This window comes from Phallusia mammillata, chromosome 6, assembly GCF_965637545.1.
Source record: "Phallusia mammillata chromosome 6, kaPhaMamm4.hap1.1, whole genome shotgun sequence".
NCBI classification, from domain to species: domain Eukaryota; kingdom Metazoa; phylum Chordata; class Ascidiacea; order Phlebobranchia; family Ascidiidae; genus Phallusia; species Phallusia mammillata.
The window spans coordinates 15019025-15037313 of NC_137257.1; the positions used below are offsets into that span (position 1 = coordinate 15019025).

General features: G+C 38.1%; 5 protein-coding genes across 5 annotated transcripts; 2 read left to right on the plus strand and 3 right to left on the minus strand.

The window, feature by feature from the left end:
* The first annotated feature begins 20 nt into the window (after positions 1–20).
* Positions 21–3362, plus strand: LOC145232525 (uncharacterized). Its single transcript, XM_080097154.1, has 3 exons — positions 21–976; positions 1118–1265; positions 1663–3362. Exons 1-3 carry the CDS (start codon positions 795–797, stop codon positions 1942–1944), a joined length of 612 nt encoding a protein of 203 aa, XP_079953280.1. The 5' UTR covers positions 21–794; the 3' UTR covers positions 1945–3362.
* A 162-nt stretch (positions 3363–3524) lies between these two features.
* On the minus strand, positions 3525–6533 carry LOC145232526 (uncharacterized). The gene is made up of 2 exons (XM_080097155.1): positions 5128–6533; positions 3525–3969 (listed from the first exon to the last, which is right to left on the minus strand). Exons 1-2 carry the CDS (start codon positions 5176–5178, stop codon positions 3763–3765), a joined length of 258 nt encoding a protein of 85 aa, XP_079953281.1. The 5' UTR covers positions 5179–6533; the 3' UTR covers positions 3525–3762.
* A 2582-nt stretch (positions 6534–9115) lies between these two features.
* On the plus strand, positions 9116–11352 carry LOC145233426 (26S proteasome regulatory subunit 7). The gene is made up of 3 exons (XM_080098146.1): positions 9116–9816; positions 10037–10353; positions 10739–11352. The coding sequence occupies exons 1-3, from the start codon at positions 9183–9185 to the stop codon at positions 11090–11092; spliced, it is 1305 nt and encodes a 434-aa protein (XP_079954272.1). The 5' UTR covers positions 9116–9182; the 3' UTR covers positions 11093–11352.
* LOC145233427 (uncharacterized) lies at positions 10575–14242 on the minus strand. The gene is made up of 4 exons (XM_080098148.1): positions 14003–14242; positions 13076–13232; positions 11881–12025; positions 10575–11615 (listed from the first exon to the last, which is right to left on the minus strand). Exons 1-4 carry the CDS (start codon positions 14079–14081, stop codon positions 11517–11519), a joined length of 480 nt encoding a protein of 159 aa, XP_079954274.1. The 5' UTR covers positions 14082–14242; the 3' UTR covers positions 10575–11516.
* Positions 14243–14604: 362 nt separating this feature from the next.
* On the minus strand, positions 14605–17853 carry LOC145233072 (uncharacterized). Its single transcript, XM_080097733.1, has 5 exons — positions 17587–17853; positions 16505–16618; positions 16292–16416; positions 16086–16223; positions 14605–15768 (listed from the first exon to the last, which is right to left on the minus strand). Exons 1-5 carry the CDS (start codon positions 17794–17796, stop codon positions 15309–15311), a joined length of 1047 nt encoding a protein of 348 aa, XP_079953859.1. The 5' UTR covers positions 17797–17853; the 3' UTR covers positions 14605–15308.
* Between the last annotated feature and the right edge of the window lie 436 nt (positions 17854–18289).

The following is an 18289-nucleotide window of genomic DNA, read 5'->3' on the forward strand; positions in this document are numbered from 1 at the left end:
TGTAGCAAAAATTCTACTGGGTTCTTTGCGGCAAGGAGTGTGAGGAGTTTTTGCGAACCAAAAGGGCAAAGCAGTTTGCATCACAAGTTTTATCACGATGTGGACTTGACTCGCCATGAAATATGAATCGGGTCCTACATCAGTTTATCAAAAAAGGCCATTCTGCGGGTTAACAAGGGCGTTTCAGGGCAATTGTTAACCAATAATAAGCCTTTCACGAACCAGCGCACGATTGGTTAGGCAGCGTGAGTTACTAAGCTCTCAAAGTTGTCTTATATATCATTCACCAAACTTCGCGGGCAGCAGTTTAAGGAAGGAAGTGCTTTAAGCTCTGCGATGTGATCAAGCTTTGGGAAATGGCGGGCGTTCTAACTTTTTACATGTTGCAAAATATACTTTTGCGTTATAGTTGTGCAAAAAAGTTTCTTAGCTCAAAAGCAAGTGTATACTTAGTTTTAACGTAAAACAATAAGCAGATTCTAGAATGAGTGTGTAACAATGGAAGTTTGTTGAGTGATTGTTGTCAGTCGCGACGCTTGCCATATGGCTGCTTTGTAGTAGACAGATTTTTTTTGAAATGCTGAGCTGGGAGGTAATTTCCGAGGCCCAGTTGTGAGTGGTAAACACATTAATGATTACTGCAACTTATAGGTAATCAGGTTTCAAGTGTGTAGCAAATAACTGCAACAGTTCTATTACGTTTAAATAGCTAAAATTGGGCAGTGATATTTTGCAATGTGTGACTAATTTATTGATTATATGTTAAGGCTTGTGTGGCTAAAAGATCTGTTGCCATGGCTTCAGAAGATAACGCTACAGGGTTTACTTATTTAAAAACCTACCAAGCCTTGTTTCAAGTGATAGAAATCCTACTGATGCTGGTTGCTTGGAGTCTTTTGGCTTCTCAGAAGTTTTATGTCTTGCCTGGATTCCAGTTTGCATTGGGTGTCTTCGTTGTTGTGTGGCTCATTACCTTGTAAGGAATTGTTTTAAAAAAATATTGTCAAATAGTTTAACTGTAGGCTAGTACTTTTAAATATGACCTTAAGGCTTAAGGCTACTTAAGGTTTTAGTGTTTTTTTTGCAACGTATTGGTTTATATTTACTTTCGATTCAGGTTCTTTTTTGTGTTTTACATCACTGGAGCGCATCGCAAAGTTCAAAATCATCTCCATTCGAAGTCATCCGATACTGCCTCCGACCCACTGGCACCCCCACCTGAAACTACACGATGCATAACTGGATCTACGTGGTTTGTGGTTGAGGTAACTTTGGTAGTTAGGCCTACATGGTATTCGGTCTATGTATTAGCACTAACTTAATGTGTTGTATTATGAAGTTGTAATTGTGTTTTACATTCCGCCACAACTGTAAATTTAGCATTTGCAAACCGCTGTTGTAATAAAATAGTACTAGTTCGCATTTTTGCACGCATAGGTATGGAAAACTGTTTAAATTTATGTGTATTGTGGTGAACTATGTTTTCGACTGAGACAACATTGATAGAAATTGTAAAATGCTGAATAAAAGAATAGGGAAGACTTACGATTTCCGTATAACTAAGAACTTTGGACATGCAAGCTAGGTGCATTAGTTTTAGTAGTCAGAAAAAAATCTCAATAAATATCAATTGTTGTGTCCTAATAATTTCGTTTTTCGCAGTACGCCATTTACTCTGTTTGCTTTATGTTTCTCTTCGTCGCCGATTGCATCGTTACATCTCTGGCTGGAAAAAACACCCACTACATAGCTTCCTACTCATTCGGATGGCTTGCCTTACTTATATACCTGCTGCATTTCTGCTTGCTGGTGCGAAACACTGAGGGGGTTTGGCCTCATCAGTGTTTGTTACGATGCTGCAAAATTGCTGGTCAAGCCAAGGCCACTAGCGGTGAAAGTCAGCCTATTATGGCTACGGAGGCTGGAAGCTCAACACAGCCATAATATTCGAACAGTTTGAACGGTTCAAAAGTGAAGTATACAAGTCCTTTATGTGCGTATTTGAAGATTCACGTTATTTTGGGTACGACTGACCTATTTTCTGGTCTTTATCCAAGTCATGTACCAGTTACCAGCAGCGGCCCACCTAGTGTAATGCAGTGAAATTATTTTGTACGCCGGTATAATTTATCTCCAAAACAAACAAACGGGTCGACATATTGTCACAAATGTCAGTACATTTGTAACATTTGTTTACCCGGTCTATATCTTATATTTTTACACCGTTTCGATTAAATTCTGCCTTAAGACCGACATGACTTTGAGAAATCGATCGGCATAGCAAGAATAACCACTAACGTGAATACTCAAATTACGAACGTTTGCAAAATGTCGATAGATGGCGTGAAGAGCACAGTTATTTCTGGGTTAGGAACTCTGTTTTTGAGTTCGTTTCAATTTTGCGTCAATCTTCTTTGCGCCAACTATCAGTATTTTGGAACTTTTGTAATTTGAGTTCTCACGTTACTAGCTCCACCGCATAATAAACCATAAAAACCACAATATCAAAACAATTCAACATTGTTATTCAATTTCTCATCACATCTCCAGCAATTGTTATCGCAGAGCTGCTTGCTTTACTTTGTGTTGTCACAACAATATCATATGTTTGTAACGTTTTTAACCAAGTCTGATCAAACATACCCGACTGTAGACCAGAGTTGTACGTCGGGCCGGGCTTTTCAGGTTTGGGCTTGGGTTTCTTAAAAAAGGGGGCTTAATTCAGGCCTGACTTTACACTCGGTGTCAGTGTTGTTGTTTTTTGACCAAATTTAAGTAGCTATTTGCTGGACCTGACCTAATGTCAAACAGCCCTAAAACGCCTTGTTTAAGACCAATTGTCTATTGTGTTTGTTGTCTTGGTCTTTTCTGAGGCTTCAAGTAAAGGCCTGTCAATCAAACTTTCCGGCCTAAACGGTCTTCTCAAAAACGAATCGGGTTTGGTTTCGGGCTTGTACTTTCGGGTTCGGACTCCAATTTCAGCCCGTTTACAACTCTGCTGTAGACACAACTTGTCTTGTCTGCACAAACTAAGCTAAAAAAAATATTTACGGTGGGGATCACGTTTCCACGATGTGTTTGTGCAACTTTCCAACATTCCTGGTTGCGAAAATATTATTGTGTTTTAATTATCATTTGCCAAAATCAAACACAAAAAGTTTTTTTTAAATTATTGTCTTCAATTGTAGCAACCTGCCATTGTTTCATTTATTTCATGAAACAGCAATATCCCAAATCTTATTTTGTTGTACTCCTGAATTTGTGCAATACCATTATAAAGTTAAATGTTGTCTGTATTGTAAGCATGCTACAGAGCTAAATAGTTTATATCGCCGTGCAATAGAAATAAACGAGAAAACTAACTCGAGTTGTCATTTCAAAAGCAGTGAAATTAAGGGCAAGACATTGAACAGCATGAGTAAACCTTTTTTGTACTCCAGGAATAGCAGTACAAAAACTACATATGTATATTTGGAACACACATTTGATCAACAACAACATACATGTAACGAACTATCAAAAAGGCAAATATGATTTCAATTTAATACAGGTAAAAATACATACATACACAGAAATGGCAAATGAACCAAATTGCACTGAAGCATTTGATTATGAATAAAAAAAGATTTTGCAATTTTACTACATGTCATGGTCGCTCATGCAAAGAAATTGACCAATCGTATCATCGTTGCTTTGTTTGTTAAATAAATCACGCACAAATGCAATTAGAGACAACTAAAAAACATTGTTGAACAGTTTGAATTAAGTGGGTACCGCTTGCACTGTGGTCACCGAGGCTATCGTAGTAACACACGACGTACAGTCATCTTTACATTTGTGTATTGTGTAACCAACCGTATATCCAATGGTGAAAGCAATGACGAAGAAAATAATCCCAATTATGGTTTTGACGATAACACCACGAACTCCCGTCGTCCATTTCTTGTACACTGCTTTACATCCGTTTGGCTGCAAAACAAGCGCAAATGTTTTTTTTTGAAATATGCTCACATGAGTCCTAACCCTTTAGCGACAGAGCTACTAACGTAGAACTTCGGTAGAACTACTAACACTGGAACTCGGCTGACGCCCGGTTTGGTAGGTGGCGCAACAGAGCATAGGCGTTTATGGTGCTGACTCAGCAATCATTCTTACCATAAACCCAAATTGCTGAATCAACACCATAAACGCCTATGCTCCGTTGCGCCACCTACTAGAAATTCCCAGACCGGGCGCCAGCCAAATTCCAGTGTTAGTAGCTCTTGTTTGGTAAATTCCGATAGGTGGCGCAAAGAGCAAAGTTATTTAAATTACAAGTTACACAGGGATAGGGTTATAAATATAATTCAAGGGCAGAAACTAAGTTTGTAACTTTGTTTCAATGTTATTTTAAAACGAAACCTCAACTTAACCCTAATAGTCCAAACTGTCAGGATTTTACCAGAATTTTGTTTTAGAATTTTGTTTTATGCTCTTTAAGCCATCTATCGGAAATTAGCAAACTTTGGGTAATTTAAGTTCTTATGTTAGTAGAATTTCCCCTTACATCAGAAAAAATTACTCAATACCGATAGGTCGCGTAAAAAGCGCCGGGAAATATTAAAGAAAATTCTGTGAAAATGGCGATGGTTAGGATATTCGGGTTTAGGTTCAGGTTTAATCATAAAATAACATCAAACTTTCGAAAGACACTTTGGTCCCAAACTTAAATTTAGTTCCAAAACTTTTTCCCAGCATCTAACGGCTAATTTAAATAACAGTGCTCTTTACCTATTAGTATTTAGCAAATCTTTGTGTGATGTGAGTTGTTTTGTTGTGTTAGTACTTAGTAGCGTTACTTTTTTGCTGACAATTACGTTTTTGCTGAAATGGCTTGGGTACGTTACAATGCAACTTGTAAAGTCATAAAAAGTGTTGACATCCAAAGTCCCACAACTTTTGGCTAGAGGTTTGTAAAAGTGTTCACATTAAAGAAAGCGTTTTTTTGTAGAAAGATGACAAGGCATTGGTTACAGAAAAAATATCTGAAAAAACTGTTTGACATTTAAAGGTCTAGGAAATTGTAAAGTGATTGATAGAAAACCATGCAAACATTTGCGATTACTAAGATGACATTTCGGTTCTTACGTTAGTGCTGGTCACCGATGCTTCATCTGAATACGCATTGTATGACGGCATGTTACTTTTCACCAGCAGCTCACAACAAGTTTTTTAAAACGGCAAAATACAATTTTGTTTTTATTTATTGTATGCTCAAATGGGTGCTCACTCTGAAAATAAAAGTGAGCTTCAAGAGTTATGACAAAATAATAATTATAATAGGCCTTCTAATTTTTAAACCTATGTTACTTAATTGTATTTCTACTGTGCTTGAAAAATAAAAACGGAAAATACAAAGTGATTTGGAAGAGCAACCTATTAAGCACACGTAAGCACACATAAGAGGAAATCATGTAAAAACAGGAATGTGGCGAATTACTGCACCAAGCATTGAGAATCTAAACCAGGAGTGCACAACCTGCGGTTGAACGGACCGTAAAAGGCAACCCGCGTCACAATGTAGATGGTGGTGTCATAAACGCATAAAGACTTATCGCTAGGCTGTTCAGCTCAATCTGTGCATCAAGTTAGAAATTAATTTTGGCTTTTTAAGCTGAATTTTATGCATGTGAGATAAACCTATTTTTACATCAGTATTTTATGAACAAAAACAAGAAACGCTTGGCAGCCGTTGGTAAAACAAGTTATTGCGATGCGGCAGCCATAGAGGAAAAGTTGTACATCCCTGCGACTAAACTGCAGCGCAAGCACGTAACCGTAAGCTATCTTATACATATTAAACTGACGTTTTGGCATTTGTTGCTCAAAACTGAAGGGCACTCTCCAGACCCGAAGTGCTGGTCTGAAGAAGGCCTTAAATCTCGGAACTCTCAAACTACAAAAAAACTCTCAAGTTTAGGTACAGACACAACGTCCAATCGTCTCATCTACATTATTCGCTCAATGGTTTTTGCTCAAGTTTTTATGTACCCGGCATTACCCGGCTGTTTTACCACAGCGGGCACTTGTCGCATGCTCAGGTGCATGGAAGTGGACTCATAAGAAGTTAGCTCGTAACTTAAAACTAAAAAAGCCGAACTAAACATTAGCTTGGCTAACAAGTAAATTGTCTGCCCTAGATGTTTGCAACTTGGATCCATTTAATTGAGGAATTCAAAATGCGGTTATAAAGTGTCTTAAACATTATTTCAATCTAATAAAGGCTTTTGCCTACGTTTTGTGCGTCAGATACACTGTTATGTCAAGGCAAAGTACATTACATCAAAAACATTGGTTGTTACGTACAAGTTAATCATTAGTGGTGGAGCATTTCTCGAGCTTTCTGCATGGCCGGCTTAGCACGCTTGAAGTAACGTACCTGACAAGTTACCAATAGGCGATAAACGTGACATAAGTTTCACATCGCTCAATAAATGGTTTAAAAGCCTGTGACAAGTCTGACCAAGCTTTTAACTTTTCGCACAGTGAAAAATAGTTTTGTTAAAAAAATTAAAAAAAAAAAAATCCATTTTCAATACCACCACTACATACTTTGCTATTGCTAAGATAAAGTAGTTTTGTAATATAAAACGTTTTGTGATATAACCGAAAGGCCTTTTGTACTGCTGCTCGTAAATCTTCTCTCTGTGAAAGTGCCAAGGCCGAACAAGTGTACTTTACCGATCACGATTCTTAGAATACAATACACACTCCCTTCAAGATAGTTCTCTGAATGCTCACAACTAAAATTTCCAACCACACGACCAAACGAAAGGATGCTATGCTTTGGAACAATGTAGGCTAAGTCAAAATCCTTTCTCTTCAACTCAAAACTAAGCGTTACTTGGCAAAACTGTGGACCCTATTTCGTCACAGACTGCTTTTATCTGGAGTTAATCGTCCAAATCGTGACTGGCCGATGAAAAAGCTGTAATCTCACAGGGTTTAATAATTGCCGAAAGCGGTTTTGGAAAACACGATTGCTCACCGCTACTGATTACGTTAGTTTTGTTAGTATTGTACAAATACATTACGTTTACATCTAGGTTTATAATGGTTAGGATGAAAAATTGTTTTCATATATTTGGTATGCTTGGTCCCCTCAACAATAATGAAAACCAAACTTTAAATTCTGCGATTCTCTCCGCACCTATGCATGTAACATGTGAATACAAATAACACTCCTATAAACAGATTCGCGATTTTCGGCACACAACCCCAATAGCCTACAGTTTTTGCTTGTTTCTGAATTAGCCTACATCAGGATCACATGATAAAGCTGAACTTTCTTAAAGCGCTCCATTTAAACTTCCCGTGCTTCGGAAATTCCCTGCCCGCGTCGTTGTTTCATATTTACATTAGCTAACCGATGCTTGTGGTGTAAAGCAGAATACTATGGTTAGCCAACAGAGGTGAACATAACACAAAACTGGCAGAATATGCTATGCTGCGTTACACCACCGAAATAAAACACACAAAAAATATATTTCATAGTCCATTTCAAATATAACTTCACTGTTCTATCTCATTGTTACCAAATATGAGAAAACGCCTAATAGTTCGTTATTAAAAGTCGACACCCAGAATGAATTGATACTCGCCCCTTGAATGAGCAACTGTAGGTCCTTTTTCACAATCCGAAAGCTGTGACCTAAAAGTTTCGTTCTTGTTGGGCGGTACCTGCCTGCGGGTGCTTATAGCTGTTAAAACGTCGTCATCTGAACGAGGTAAATTGACCAACCATTTTTGTGCAACTTTTGCAAGTCGCCCTTGTAAATCGCGTGCAATCAACAAAAACTTACCGTCCTAATTTTAAAACATAAAGTTAATAGGTGCCAGAAAGCTTATGATTATTTTGATGCATTGCAATATGCCTAAACTGGGTCAAACGTTTTGAAATGGCGATCGCATCGGTGAAACAAAATTACCAGTAACACTTTCTGTGGCAAATTCCTTGAACCGTTAATCAAAAATCGTGAATCACTCAAGTTTTTTTTGTCTGTCGGATATAAAATGCATTAATATAATGACAAACTCGACTATACGTGCTGTGCGGAGCGTAATCCTGTTTCGTGACTTGGCACAACAAATGTTGGGTTGTCATGCTTTTGGCAGTACAACGACCACCGGAGATACTGTAATTTCGAAAATATATGTGTCAATATCAAAAGGCTATATTTTATAAAACTTTGAACTGCGAATTTGATAGTTGAAACAGAGACTACAGTGTGAATTAACTATTGGAACGTATGTTCAAAACTTGCATCCGCCCTTTCCGACAAATTTTTTTTACCCCACCTGCCCTGTAAATCATTTCGTGACATCTCAGTTTTGATCGCAAACACCAAAGACAGTCTGACAAAGGGCAAACCGTAAGTTGCAAGGTACTATAACACACAAAAATTTTTTGCTAATTTGGTTCTTTACCAAACAGTCAAACACCCTGATAAAATAACTACTTAAATTTTCGAAAATAAAATATTTTGATCAAATAATAGTTGTGCCAAATAAAAATAAGTTTTGCGAAACTTTTATGATTATGATTAATCTCAGAAATAAAATTAAGAGGAAATTAAAACTACGTTGTTATTGTACCTTAAATATTATGGCAACGTGTTCAGAAACATTTCGTCGCAATAACAATGGCTGAATTGTAAAATGCATGAAACTGATTGACTAAACAACATACAATACATCAGAATCAGAAGGTTTTAATTTTATGTACAGCTACAGTTGTGTTTCTTAAAAAGAGCTGTAACTAATTCATGAAACTGACTGACTAAATATCAAGATCATTTTATGTACAGCAACAGTTGTGTTTTTGAAACGGTTTTGTCACAAAATTGGTGGTATCCAACCAAGGCTGTTAGGTTGTTAGGATGCTGCCTGCTGTGGCTTAAATAGCTTTTCTCAAGGGTATGCAAAATAGCCAAAATTTGCCCACTTGTCATGTAAAAAAGTTTGTAATTTACCAAAGGTGGGAATGGTTGCACTTTTATTTTATTTTCATGTAATGATAGACTGATAGTGTTGAATATGAAACTATTGCTATGTTAAAATTTGTAGAGGTGAAAACATCTTCATTTTTTATGTTTTTCAGGCCATTTGTTAAATTGTTTTGAATTCAACAAAAGTTTACAACCATGCCAGATTATTTAGGTTCTGATCAGCGCAAAGTCAAAGATGATGAAGAGAAGGATGACAAACCAATCCAGGCCCTAGATGAAGGAGATATTGCTTTGCTCAAAACATATGGCCAGGGTGCCTACGCGAAGCAGATTAAAACTGTTGAAGAGGACATTTTATCCATCACAAAACGAGTGAATGAGCTAAGCGGAATCAAAGAATCTGATACAGGCTTGGCACCTCCAGCTTTATGGGATCTTGCCGCTGATAAACAAACTCTACAAAGTGAGCAACCCCTTCAAGTTGCCCGTTGTACGAAGATAATCGACGCTGATACTGATAATGCAAAGTACATTATCAATGTGAAGCAGTTTGCCAAGTTTGTAGTGGATTTAGGCGACCAAGTAGCTCCCACCGATATTGAGGAAGGAATGAGAGTTGGAGTTGATCGTAACAAGTACCAGATTCATATTCCCTTGCCACCCAAGATAGACCCCACTGTCACAATGATGCAAGTGGAGGAAAAGCCTGATGTCACTTATTCTGATGTTGGAGGTTGTAAAGAGCAGATTCAAAAACTTCGAGAGGTTGTTGAGACTCCGCTGCTACACCCTGAGAGATTTGTAACACTTGGTATTGATCCACCAAAAGGTAAATAATCTAATGTTTTTTGTTCGGCAATAACTTACTTAAAATAACATTGAGGTCACTGGATTATTTGATTGTAATTTTGTCAGCTCAGACTTTAAAAATATATTGTTTATAACATTTTAAAATTGTTATGTGGAAATAACAATTAATGCACCACACATCATACTATGTTAGCTATAGATAGAAGAATAACCTTTAATCATAAACCCTTTGTGTGAAGGTGTACTTTTATTCGGACCACCTGGAACTGGCAAAACACTGTGTGCAAGAGCCGTGGCAAATCGTACAGATGCTTGCTTTATTCGTGTTATTGGTTCCGAACTGGTTCAAAAATATGTGGGAGAGGGTGCGCGGATGGTACGTGAACTGTTTGAAATGGCCCGCACCAAAAAGGCTTGCTTGATATTCTTCGACGAGATTGATGCTATTGGTGGAGCTCGTTTCGATGATGGTGCTGGAGGTGATAATGAAGTGCAGAGAACTATGCTGGAATTGATCAACCAGCTTGATGGTTTTGATCCCAGGGGAAACATCAAGGTGAGAGATCTAAGGTTGTTTCACCTGTGTGTTCTAAATATACTTTCTTTAGATTAGTGTTTTTTTAGTTCTCTAACTCTCTGTAATTTCCCTAAGTAGCTATTACCTAACCCTAATAATTCAGCATTCTTGCATCCCCTAAGAACAGATCTTTCACCCCTTGGGGGTGCATGCACCCCAGTTTATACACTTTTGCTTTGGATGTATTGTTTATTTATAAATTAACCAATATCATTTTTTAATAACAAAGAAACAAACATTTAAAAGAAAGCATCGAAAGAGGAAATATTTAAACATAACATTGTAATATATTCCTTATAAAAAACAATGACGTAACACTTTCTCATTTCACTTTTCTTATGATGTCATTTTGCCCTCTTTGCAGGTTCTTATGGCAACCAATCGTCCAGACACCCTTGATCCAGCTCTTATGCGACCAGGGCGTATGGATCGCAAGGTGGAATTTGGTCTACCTGATTTGGAGGGTTGCACCAAAATCTTTAAAATCCATGCTAGATCTATGAGTGTTGAGCGAGATATCCGTTATGAGCTGCTTGCTAGGCTTTGTCCTAACAGCACAGGGGCTGAAATTCGCAGTGTATGCACTGAAGCAGGAATGTTTGCTATTCGTGCTCGTCGCAAAGTGGCCACTGAAAAGGACTTTTTGGATGCTGTCAATAAGGTTATCAAATCCTATGCGAAGTTCAGTTCCACTCCTCGCTATATGACCTACAATTAGGAAATTTGGATTGGTTATTTGAGTGTAAGTATTTATCATATTTCTGACAAAATTCATGTATTAGTTTGTGGTTCCAAATGACACAACATTTATGCCTATTGCAGCTGTGTTTTACATGGTTCTAAAATTTGGGGCACATTATATATTGAAACTTGTTCAATGTTTGCAATACAAAAAAAGAATTCGGGGTAGCGCTTTGTTTTGGTTTCCAAACCAATGCATCAAAATTTTGCAAACAATACATGAAAACCTTGTGGACATTTTCGGCCTTTGATATCTCAAGAACAGATCTGTAAAAATTTGTAGCCATGCTGTTGTTTCTTGAACTTTTTTTCACTGAAGGAAAGTGCAAAGCGAGTTGCGCCTGCGGGTACTGAAAGGTGAACTAACATTAAGAAATGTCCATTGTTGTGTACTGAAGATGCTAGGACGAAAAGCAGTAGACTAGCAGCGAAATAACAGCACTCGAAGTAGATGATAGGACGGCTAGTGTGCCAGCTAAAAAGGTCGGCGACCAGTCCGCCTAAACAGTGACAAAAAAACTATATTTAGAAAGTGGGTGATGGACTACAGAAGATGAAAGTCTATATTCTACAACTTTTAAATCAACGAAATTGTAATCATACAATTAATATTATACGAAAGAAATTGGAATCCATTGTAAAATACAGTAAACCTCGGTATATCCGGACCCGTTTCGACGAAAACATTTGTCAGGATTAGGCGAAGATCCGGATTACCCGAATCCGGTTTTACCAAGGTTTACTGTAACTCGTATTAAAGTTCACCTTTTCTGTTTTTGTTCTTGTACATCGTTCAAAGATTGCTGGATGTGCAACGTTCCGAAACACTTGATCGAACAGCATAAACCGGTCGTGGCAGTTGAAAAAATCGGAAGAATCTTTGATGCATACGCTTAGCATGTCGTAAGGTCTGTGCGAAAAGAAATGGAAGTGCTAAATGTAGGCTATCTAAAACCCACCGAAAGGGGGTGCAGTCGTTGTGCAGCTTCTGGAATCAAGGTTCGGCAATTAAGCAAAGTTGTAAATTATAAAAACATATTTTATCTTCGTTGTTGCGTTTTACTCAGTGTGGTAAAAACTAGAAAAAAAACCAAATAAACCACGCCGTTTAAACCATTCTTCATTGATGTGTCACTTTGAGCTCATATGTCGAACGAATTAGCTGTAGTACTCTCTAAGCAAGGGCATCGTTTTTCTGTTTCTGATAAGGAGAATTGTATTGGTTTACTTCAAGCTTAATAAGGTAAGTTTGTTACCAAAAAAACAGTAATACGTAAGGGACCATGGGCGTCCGCAGGAAAAAATACAGGGGAGGGCAAACTATCGTCACATCGCCGTTCGATAAACGGTATTTCCGAACAAAAATCATCTGACAGTGATACTCTTTCTTGCCAATCCCAATATAGCAAAGTAGTGCAATAAACACAATATTAACTATTGCTGAGAAACGATTTTTAACGGAAGTAGGATTTACATACACGAACCTTATCAGATGCAACAACAGACACAGTGAAGATATCACATAATGGCTTTTTGACACATCCATCAATGACGTAATAATATGCTTGTTACCGAGCTATTGTTAAGTAATAATGTTGGATTCTTTTAATCTGTTGTAAAACCTCATCCTGTTCTGTTACAGTTACAGCTTGTATTCGGTGCGTTTAACGGGGTGGAGACCCACGACGTCTTCAGTTTACGTTCCAGGAATAGTTTTTGTATCACAATGTTTATGGTGTTTTGTTTTAAGATGCGAATTTTGGGACCGTTTGCGTTTTTCTTTTTTCCAGGGGGGGGGGGGGGGGCACGCGCCCCCTCTTGCCCCCCGCTGCGGACGCCCATGTAAGGGACTGTATACCGTGTCCGTGTAGAACTGTAGGCTATAACATAGCACTCGAGATTTGATTGGACTGAATTGCTATATTAAACAAACAAAGGTTGAAATTTCAAATATAGTTACCCTGCTATACGGTTAAAGTCACACACAGACAGATGGTCCAAGTTTAGCATTGTGCTGTAATCAGTAAAATTGTTCAGGCAGTTGACCACAGCAGTCGCAAGATCATTCGGCGATGTACATCGGTACTCGACGGCCAGATCAACGCTTTGAAAATATACTGAAAAAGATAGAGAAATGAAGTGTGTGACCCGCAGCAGTAATAATTTAAACCGCTTAATACTGAGTCTTTACCTGAAAGAATATATAAACTACAACTAGTCTTAGACAGACCACGTGAACACTAATGGTGCAAACAGGCAACATCTTAACAAAACGTCCAGCCTACATCAAAAATAGCAATCAACTAAAAACATGAGTTTGTCACATGCTGTTCCCAATGTTATTATTTTTAAGGCTGTTGTTTTATCTTAACTTTTTACACTGTTTTTGCGTAAAACTCGCACGCAGTTTTACGAAGAATGGCAACTGAAACATTATAGATGCACGTTACGGACAGTAAAGCTCCCCAACAACCAAAAACTTTTTCCCGCCGTTGCAAGCCATTGCGCTATAAGTTCATTGTTACGACATAACTGCCATTTTTCTACGTGTGTTTTCACTGTTTTCTTTGTTTTTACACTTTCAGTAGTCTAGTAACTAGACCAGTGGTTCTTAATCTTTTTGTAGTCACGGACCCCTTTTATGAATTTTGTAAGTCTGCGGACCCCCAACGCAATTTACCATTAGTCTTTTATGTTTCACGTTTCTTGCATTATACCCTGTCATGCTTTAGAAGCATTTAAATCCGCCTTCACAGTCCTTTAAAATCAATGACGTTTCTGTATTTTAGTGGCCTATTTTAGGGTGGGGGTAGTCAAGAGACTGAAAGGCAAAATTAGCCAAACAGCTTGAATTGTACAATAGCCTATTTGACAAAACGACACTTACCTTGATGCTTGTCATATTCCAACGGCGATGCGTTATGAAGGCTGCAGCAGAAAATCGTCAGCAAAATGATTTGATTCATTTCTTACTTTTTCCTAAACTTAGGCCATACAAAGAATATGCCTAACACATGTATTGTTTCATCGTAAATGAATTATCCCTTTTTGCCTGATCACCGTCCGGTGTCCACACTATCCTGCTATTTAGGCTACAACGTGCGAATGTTTCAAGCTACAGCGTGGCGCTGATTTGCAAAAAAACAGGCCGAAGATCTAGGCATCGATTATTTATTTTCGTCTTTGGGATCGATCGATATACGGCCTGCATTGAGCTGCTGCTGCACTTGAGAAAAAAGCTGCTGCATTTTATGCACAAATTCGCCTATTAGCAAACAATATCGGAAGGTTTTGTCGGGTAGGAAAAAGTTTGCTGGGAGAACGTTTGGCTTCATGTAATAATATAGTCTGTGCTCAAATTTTCGTCAAACTGCAGTACAATGTTACGAAATCTCAAGCCTTTTTGAAAAGTTTGAAGTTTATTGTTTGAACAAAAACTCAATTTTCTTTACTCTGTATTAAAATAAATAAACAGAAAACGAACTCCCAAAGTCCTACAAACACCGAGGGATATGACTGCAGAAAATGCATACTGTCGTCAGTACGAAAAGCATAGTAGTCCATGAGGAAAATGTAATAACAAACATATTTTGGGCGACACTACCCAAGCCGTTAAACTTATTGTTTTATACGCAGGCATAACGTAAAACAATTCAACTATAAAGACAAGACGTTTAAGAATAAACCTCTTACTATTTCTAACATTATGTACAGATAACAGTCAGCGGTTCTCAAACTTGGGTCAAATCTTTTGTGTTAGCGATAAATCGCATAACATACATAGCGAGAAAAACGAGACAAGTACCACAAAGGGGTTCTCAAACTGGGGTCCTTTAGGTTTAGGGGTACGTGAGGCAATTTTGTGGGGCCGCGAAAAGGTTGAAGTACTTCTATAATCTTATTTGGCGTCAGTTTGTGTCATTGAATCAGTTTAAATCAAAGTCGACTGTCTCCATTGCTAAACAATATGACAAAAGAAAATGATTGTTCGCGCACAGTAGTAATGTTTTTTTGTGTCTTGTCTGTGATATCACAAGCTGTCTTTGGATTATTGTTATGCGCAATTTTGCAAATCTGGCCTAAATCCTGCAATCAACTTTCATTTTTCTGGAATACACATTCAGGCTTAAGGACCGCGAGTCCTCGAAATAATGGAAAAGAGACCGTTTTGAAAAAGTTTAAGAACCACTGGATTACACGCTTTCGGACGTAACTGTTCTCACCTGCCTGCTATCAGATCTTGCGGTTCTTTGACTCCGCAAGTGGCGATATTGCGTCGTTGCCGCGCTGTCAAATCGTATTCCCTCTAAGGCGTTCGCCCGATCAATAACACGCCTTCTGTGACGTTCGATACATGTAACCATCAAACGCCAACGAACAGTGTCAATGGCGTAAGCTGTAATGTGGGCCAGTGGAGCTAAAACCAGAATCGTGAGAAAGATGTGTGGCACCGCAACCTCTGGTCTGGCCCCGTAGTCTAGCGCCACAAGTCCAGGGGTAAAGCCTGACGCCCAGCGGTAGATGTGGAATGCGTAGAACAGGACGTAAAAAACTGTTGGGTAGAACAAGTGCAGTAGACGGACTGTGACGTTGCACACGAAGACGTCAATGATCATCACGGATGCGGTGATGACGTAGAAGTTAACATCATCACTGCGTAATATTAAGAGTACAGGTTATACGATTCGAAACTTGTAAAGCTTGGATAAGATCAACAGGCGGTGGGAAACGCCTAAATGGCCAACCATAGTCTGTATTTTGATCTGTTATATTTCCATTCAAGATCCTTTGAGCGTTTACCAAAAACGAAACATTTTGGGTTTGATAGCAAGCAACGCAAAAGCTATTTCATCCTTGCAACTTTCACAACTTTTTAACAAAACCGTTAATGTTTGAGAAAATTAATACATAACGAACATGACAAAACATGCTGTTTAACAAAGTCTAGTTTATAAACAAGTATTTTCAACCTTGTGTAAACCGCTAGCCAATCCTGTGCTGTCACGTCACCAGATCCTGTAGCTGCAAGCGAACCCAGTGATCCGACAAAGCAAATTATTGACCCATTGAAGGCAATTGATTGAATTACCCAGTTAATCATGTGATACCTAAAACATTATTAGCACATTTTTGCTTACTCTTACTTTGTTTTAGTAACTTAAACTCAAAATTTTACCACGCAAGATCATCGTTGCACAGGCAGTCGTGAAAAAACTCCAGCACGGTGAACACGAGCGCCATTGCGTGGTAGGTTGTGTAAACTATAAACGACCAAGTGGGCAGCGTTTCGATCCATGCAATCTGCAAATAGAGCCACTGTATCAAAACACCGAATTCCACTGTTTTATTTTTTTGCCTGATTTGTCACATAATTTAAAGTTTTATTTACCGGGGGCGGTTCTTCCCTTGTGGATTCCGCGTAAGCTTTGTAAGCCAAAATGGAGATGGCGTGGATAAAACACGCAACTCTGAAGGCTGCGTATGGGTATTGTGATCTGATCCACTGAATAGGAAACGTAAACACAAAGTTATCGAAAACACGCCAAAACTTTAAAAAATAAGTTCTTTTTGAAGTGGTCAATGAAATTTGAATTAAATGCATGGATATATCGAATTAGAGTTGTAAGTCGGGCGGGTTTTGGTTTGTATTTGAAATTAAAGTTGCCTGATTTGGTATTTTTAAAATCGGGGTCGGGTTTTGGGCTTGTCATTTCGGGTTGGGCCTTACAACACTGTATGGCATTATGGCAGCTGCCCCAAAACTTTCCTACAAATCAAAGAGCACCGTACCGTAAGAAGGCTAACTATCAGTACGCTTGTCACGCTTGTTTATTAGGGGCGTGATAATAACATCTAGTTCTTCAGCTGTATATATTTGAAAACAATAATTTATTACATATAGTGTGATAGAAATATAAAGGTGAGGTTGCTGCTGTGGTGCAACGCTGTTCCAGCTAACAATTAAGGGTTATGTGTTACAGACCGATCACACCTTTAACAATGGTACAACAACCGTTTCTTTGTTCTTGGCATAAAGTGATATCCATTACAAAGATTTTCACACCTTATTATGACAGAAAGCTTAGACAACACAATATAGTTTGTAACTGTTCGTTGGCGACACCAAACAAGGTAATTTGATATTTTAAAAGTTTAAAGCTCTGAATAGTGTTGTGGTACGTGTGGATGCTTTGACATTAGAAAAAGATGTCTTTGCCGTTATGTGCACGGGAGTAAAATAAATATTTTAAATTTAACATTTTTGTTGCGCAGTGTTTTTTTCATTTCTTCAACAAGATCTTGGATCACTTAATAGAATAGGTCGTTTGATTTCAAATTTCAATGCTTTAATACAAACACTAACAGTCAACATTTGCTGAAAAAGAGTTTAAAGACCAGGTTGGGGCTGAACTTGTATCCTTTACTGACCACAATAAAAAAAATATATATCCCCATCCAAAACCTACTTACAGATGAAGTAGCAAACTTCTGAGGGTTGTTTTCTGTTAATCCCATCATATGCCAGTGAAACTCCTTGCGTAAACTGTAAGCGCAACCTGGCATTGCACGCTTGATGACGTCATCCTGACGTTGTCGTTCCGCACTTCTTGAAAACATGCCTCTAAAGTCAATACTTCTGCTTGCAAAACTGCTTGTTCTGTTTGTAAAGCTTCCAGGCATATTCTAATTTTGATCTTTGTTGTTATGGTTATTTTAAACGTGGGTCACCCCAACTGTACGACAAACGCATAATGTAACAAAATCCAAACTTGTGAAAGACAATCCAAATGTGTGTTCAAAAACACACTGCTGGTTGCAATAACCAGGTTTAGTGAACAGAAGTTTGTTAATCTGCTTCCTTGGGGTTTTGTCACATTCAAATAGGTCAATTATTCTCACTGAATAAGTCGAAATTGAGGTTACTGATACTCGACTAAAACCTAATATTCCTATGTCATAATTATACACCTACTTTAGTTCTATAACTTGCTTTTTGAAAACTACTACTGGTAACCTTAAAGACTGAAATCAGTTTAATGTTACAGCACTTGAAAAGAAAGAATTAAATTTGTACCAATTACGTAATCGTGTTTGCTCTATTGCGTCACTTGGTGGATTTGTACAAAAGCAACTGTATCCTTGGTACAAGACTTTATTACCTGAATAAAAGCGC

Bases quoted from the DNA above. Each gene is read 5' to 3' on its own strand.
- LOC145232525 (XM_080097154.1), top strand. From the start codon at position 795: ATGGCTTCAGAAGATAACGCTACAGGGTTTACTTATTTAAAAACCTAC. The intron at 977-1,117 runs GTAAGGAATTGT...CTTTCGATTCAG, and splicing joins GTTGTGTGGCTCATTACCTT to GTTCTTTTTTGTGTTTTACA. The intron at 1,266-1,662 runs GTAACTTTGGTA...CGTTTTTCGCAG, and splicing joins CTACGTGGTTTGTGGTTGAG to TACGCCATTTACTCTGTTTG.
- LOC145232526 (XM_080097155.1), bottom strand. From the start codon at position 5,178: ATGCCGTCATACAATGCGTATTCAGATGAAGCATCGGTGACCAGCACT. The intron at 3,970-5,127 runs GTAAGAACCGAA...CTTGTTTTGCAG, and splicing joins CATCGGTGACCAGCACTAAC to CCAAACGGATGTAAAGCAGT.
- LOC145233426 (XM_080098146.1), top strand. From the start codon at position 9,183: ATGCCAGATTATTTAGGTTCTGATCAGCGCAAAGTCAAAGATGATGAA. The intron at 9,817-10,036 runs GTAAATAATCTA...CTTTGTGTGAAG, and splicing joins TGGTATTGATCCACCAAAAG to GTGTACTTTTATTCGGACCA. The intron at 10,354-10,738 runs GTGAGAGATCTA...CCCTCTTTGCAG, and splicing joins ATCCCAGGGGAAACATCAAG to GTTCTTATGGCAACCAATCG.
- LOC145233427 (XM_080098148.1), bottom strand. From the start codon at position 14,081: ATGAATCAAATCATTTTGCTGACGATTTTCTGCTGCAGCCTTCATAAC. The intron at 12,026-13,075 runs GTAACTATATTT...CTTTTCGCACAG, and splicing joins GACTTTAACCGTATAGCAGG to ACCTTACGACATGCTAAGCG. The intron at 11,616-11,880 runs GTGAACTTTAAT...GTCACTGTTTAG, and splicing joins CAAGAACAAAAACAGAAAAG to GCGGACTGGTCGCCGACCTT.
- LOC145233072 (XM_080097733.1), bottom strand. From the start codon at position 17,796: ATGCCTGGAAGCTTTACAAACAGAACAAGCAGTTTTGCAAGCAGAAGT. The intron at 16,417-16,504 runs GTAAATAAAACT...CTCTATTTGCAG, and splicing joins CAAGGGAAGAACCGCCCCCG to ATTGCATGGATCGAAACGCT. The intron at 15,769-16,085 runs GTTGAAAATACT...AATATTACGCAG, and splicing joins TGGCTAGCGGTTTACACAAG to TGATGATGTTAACTTCTACG.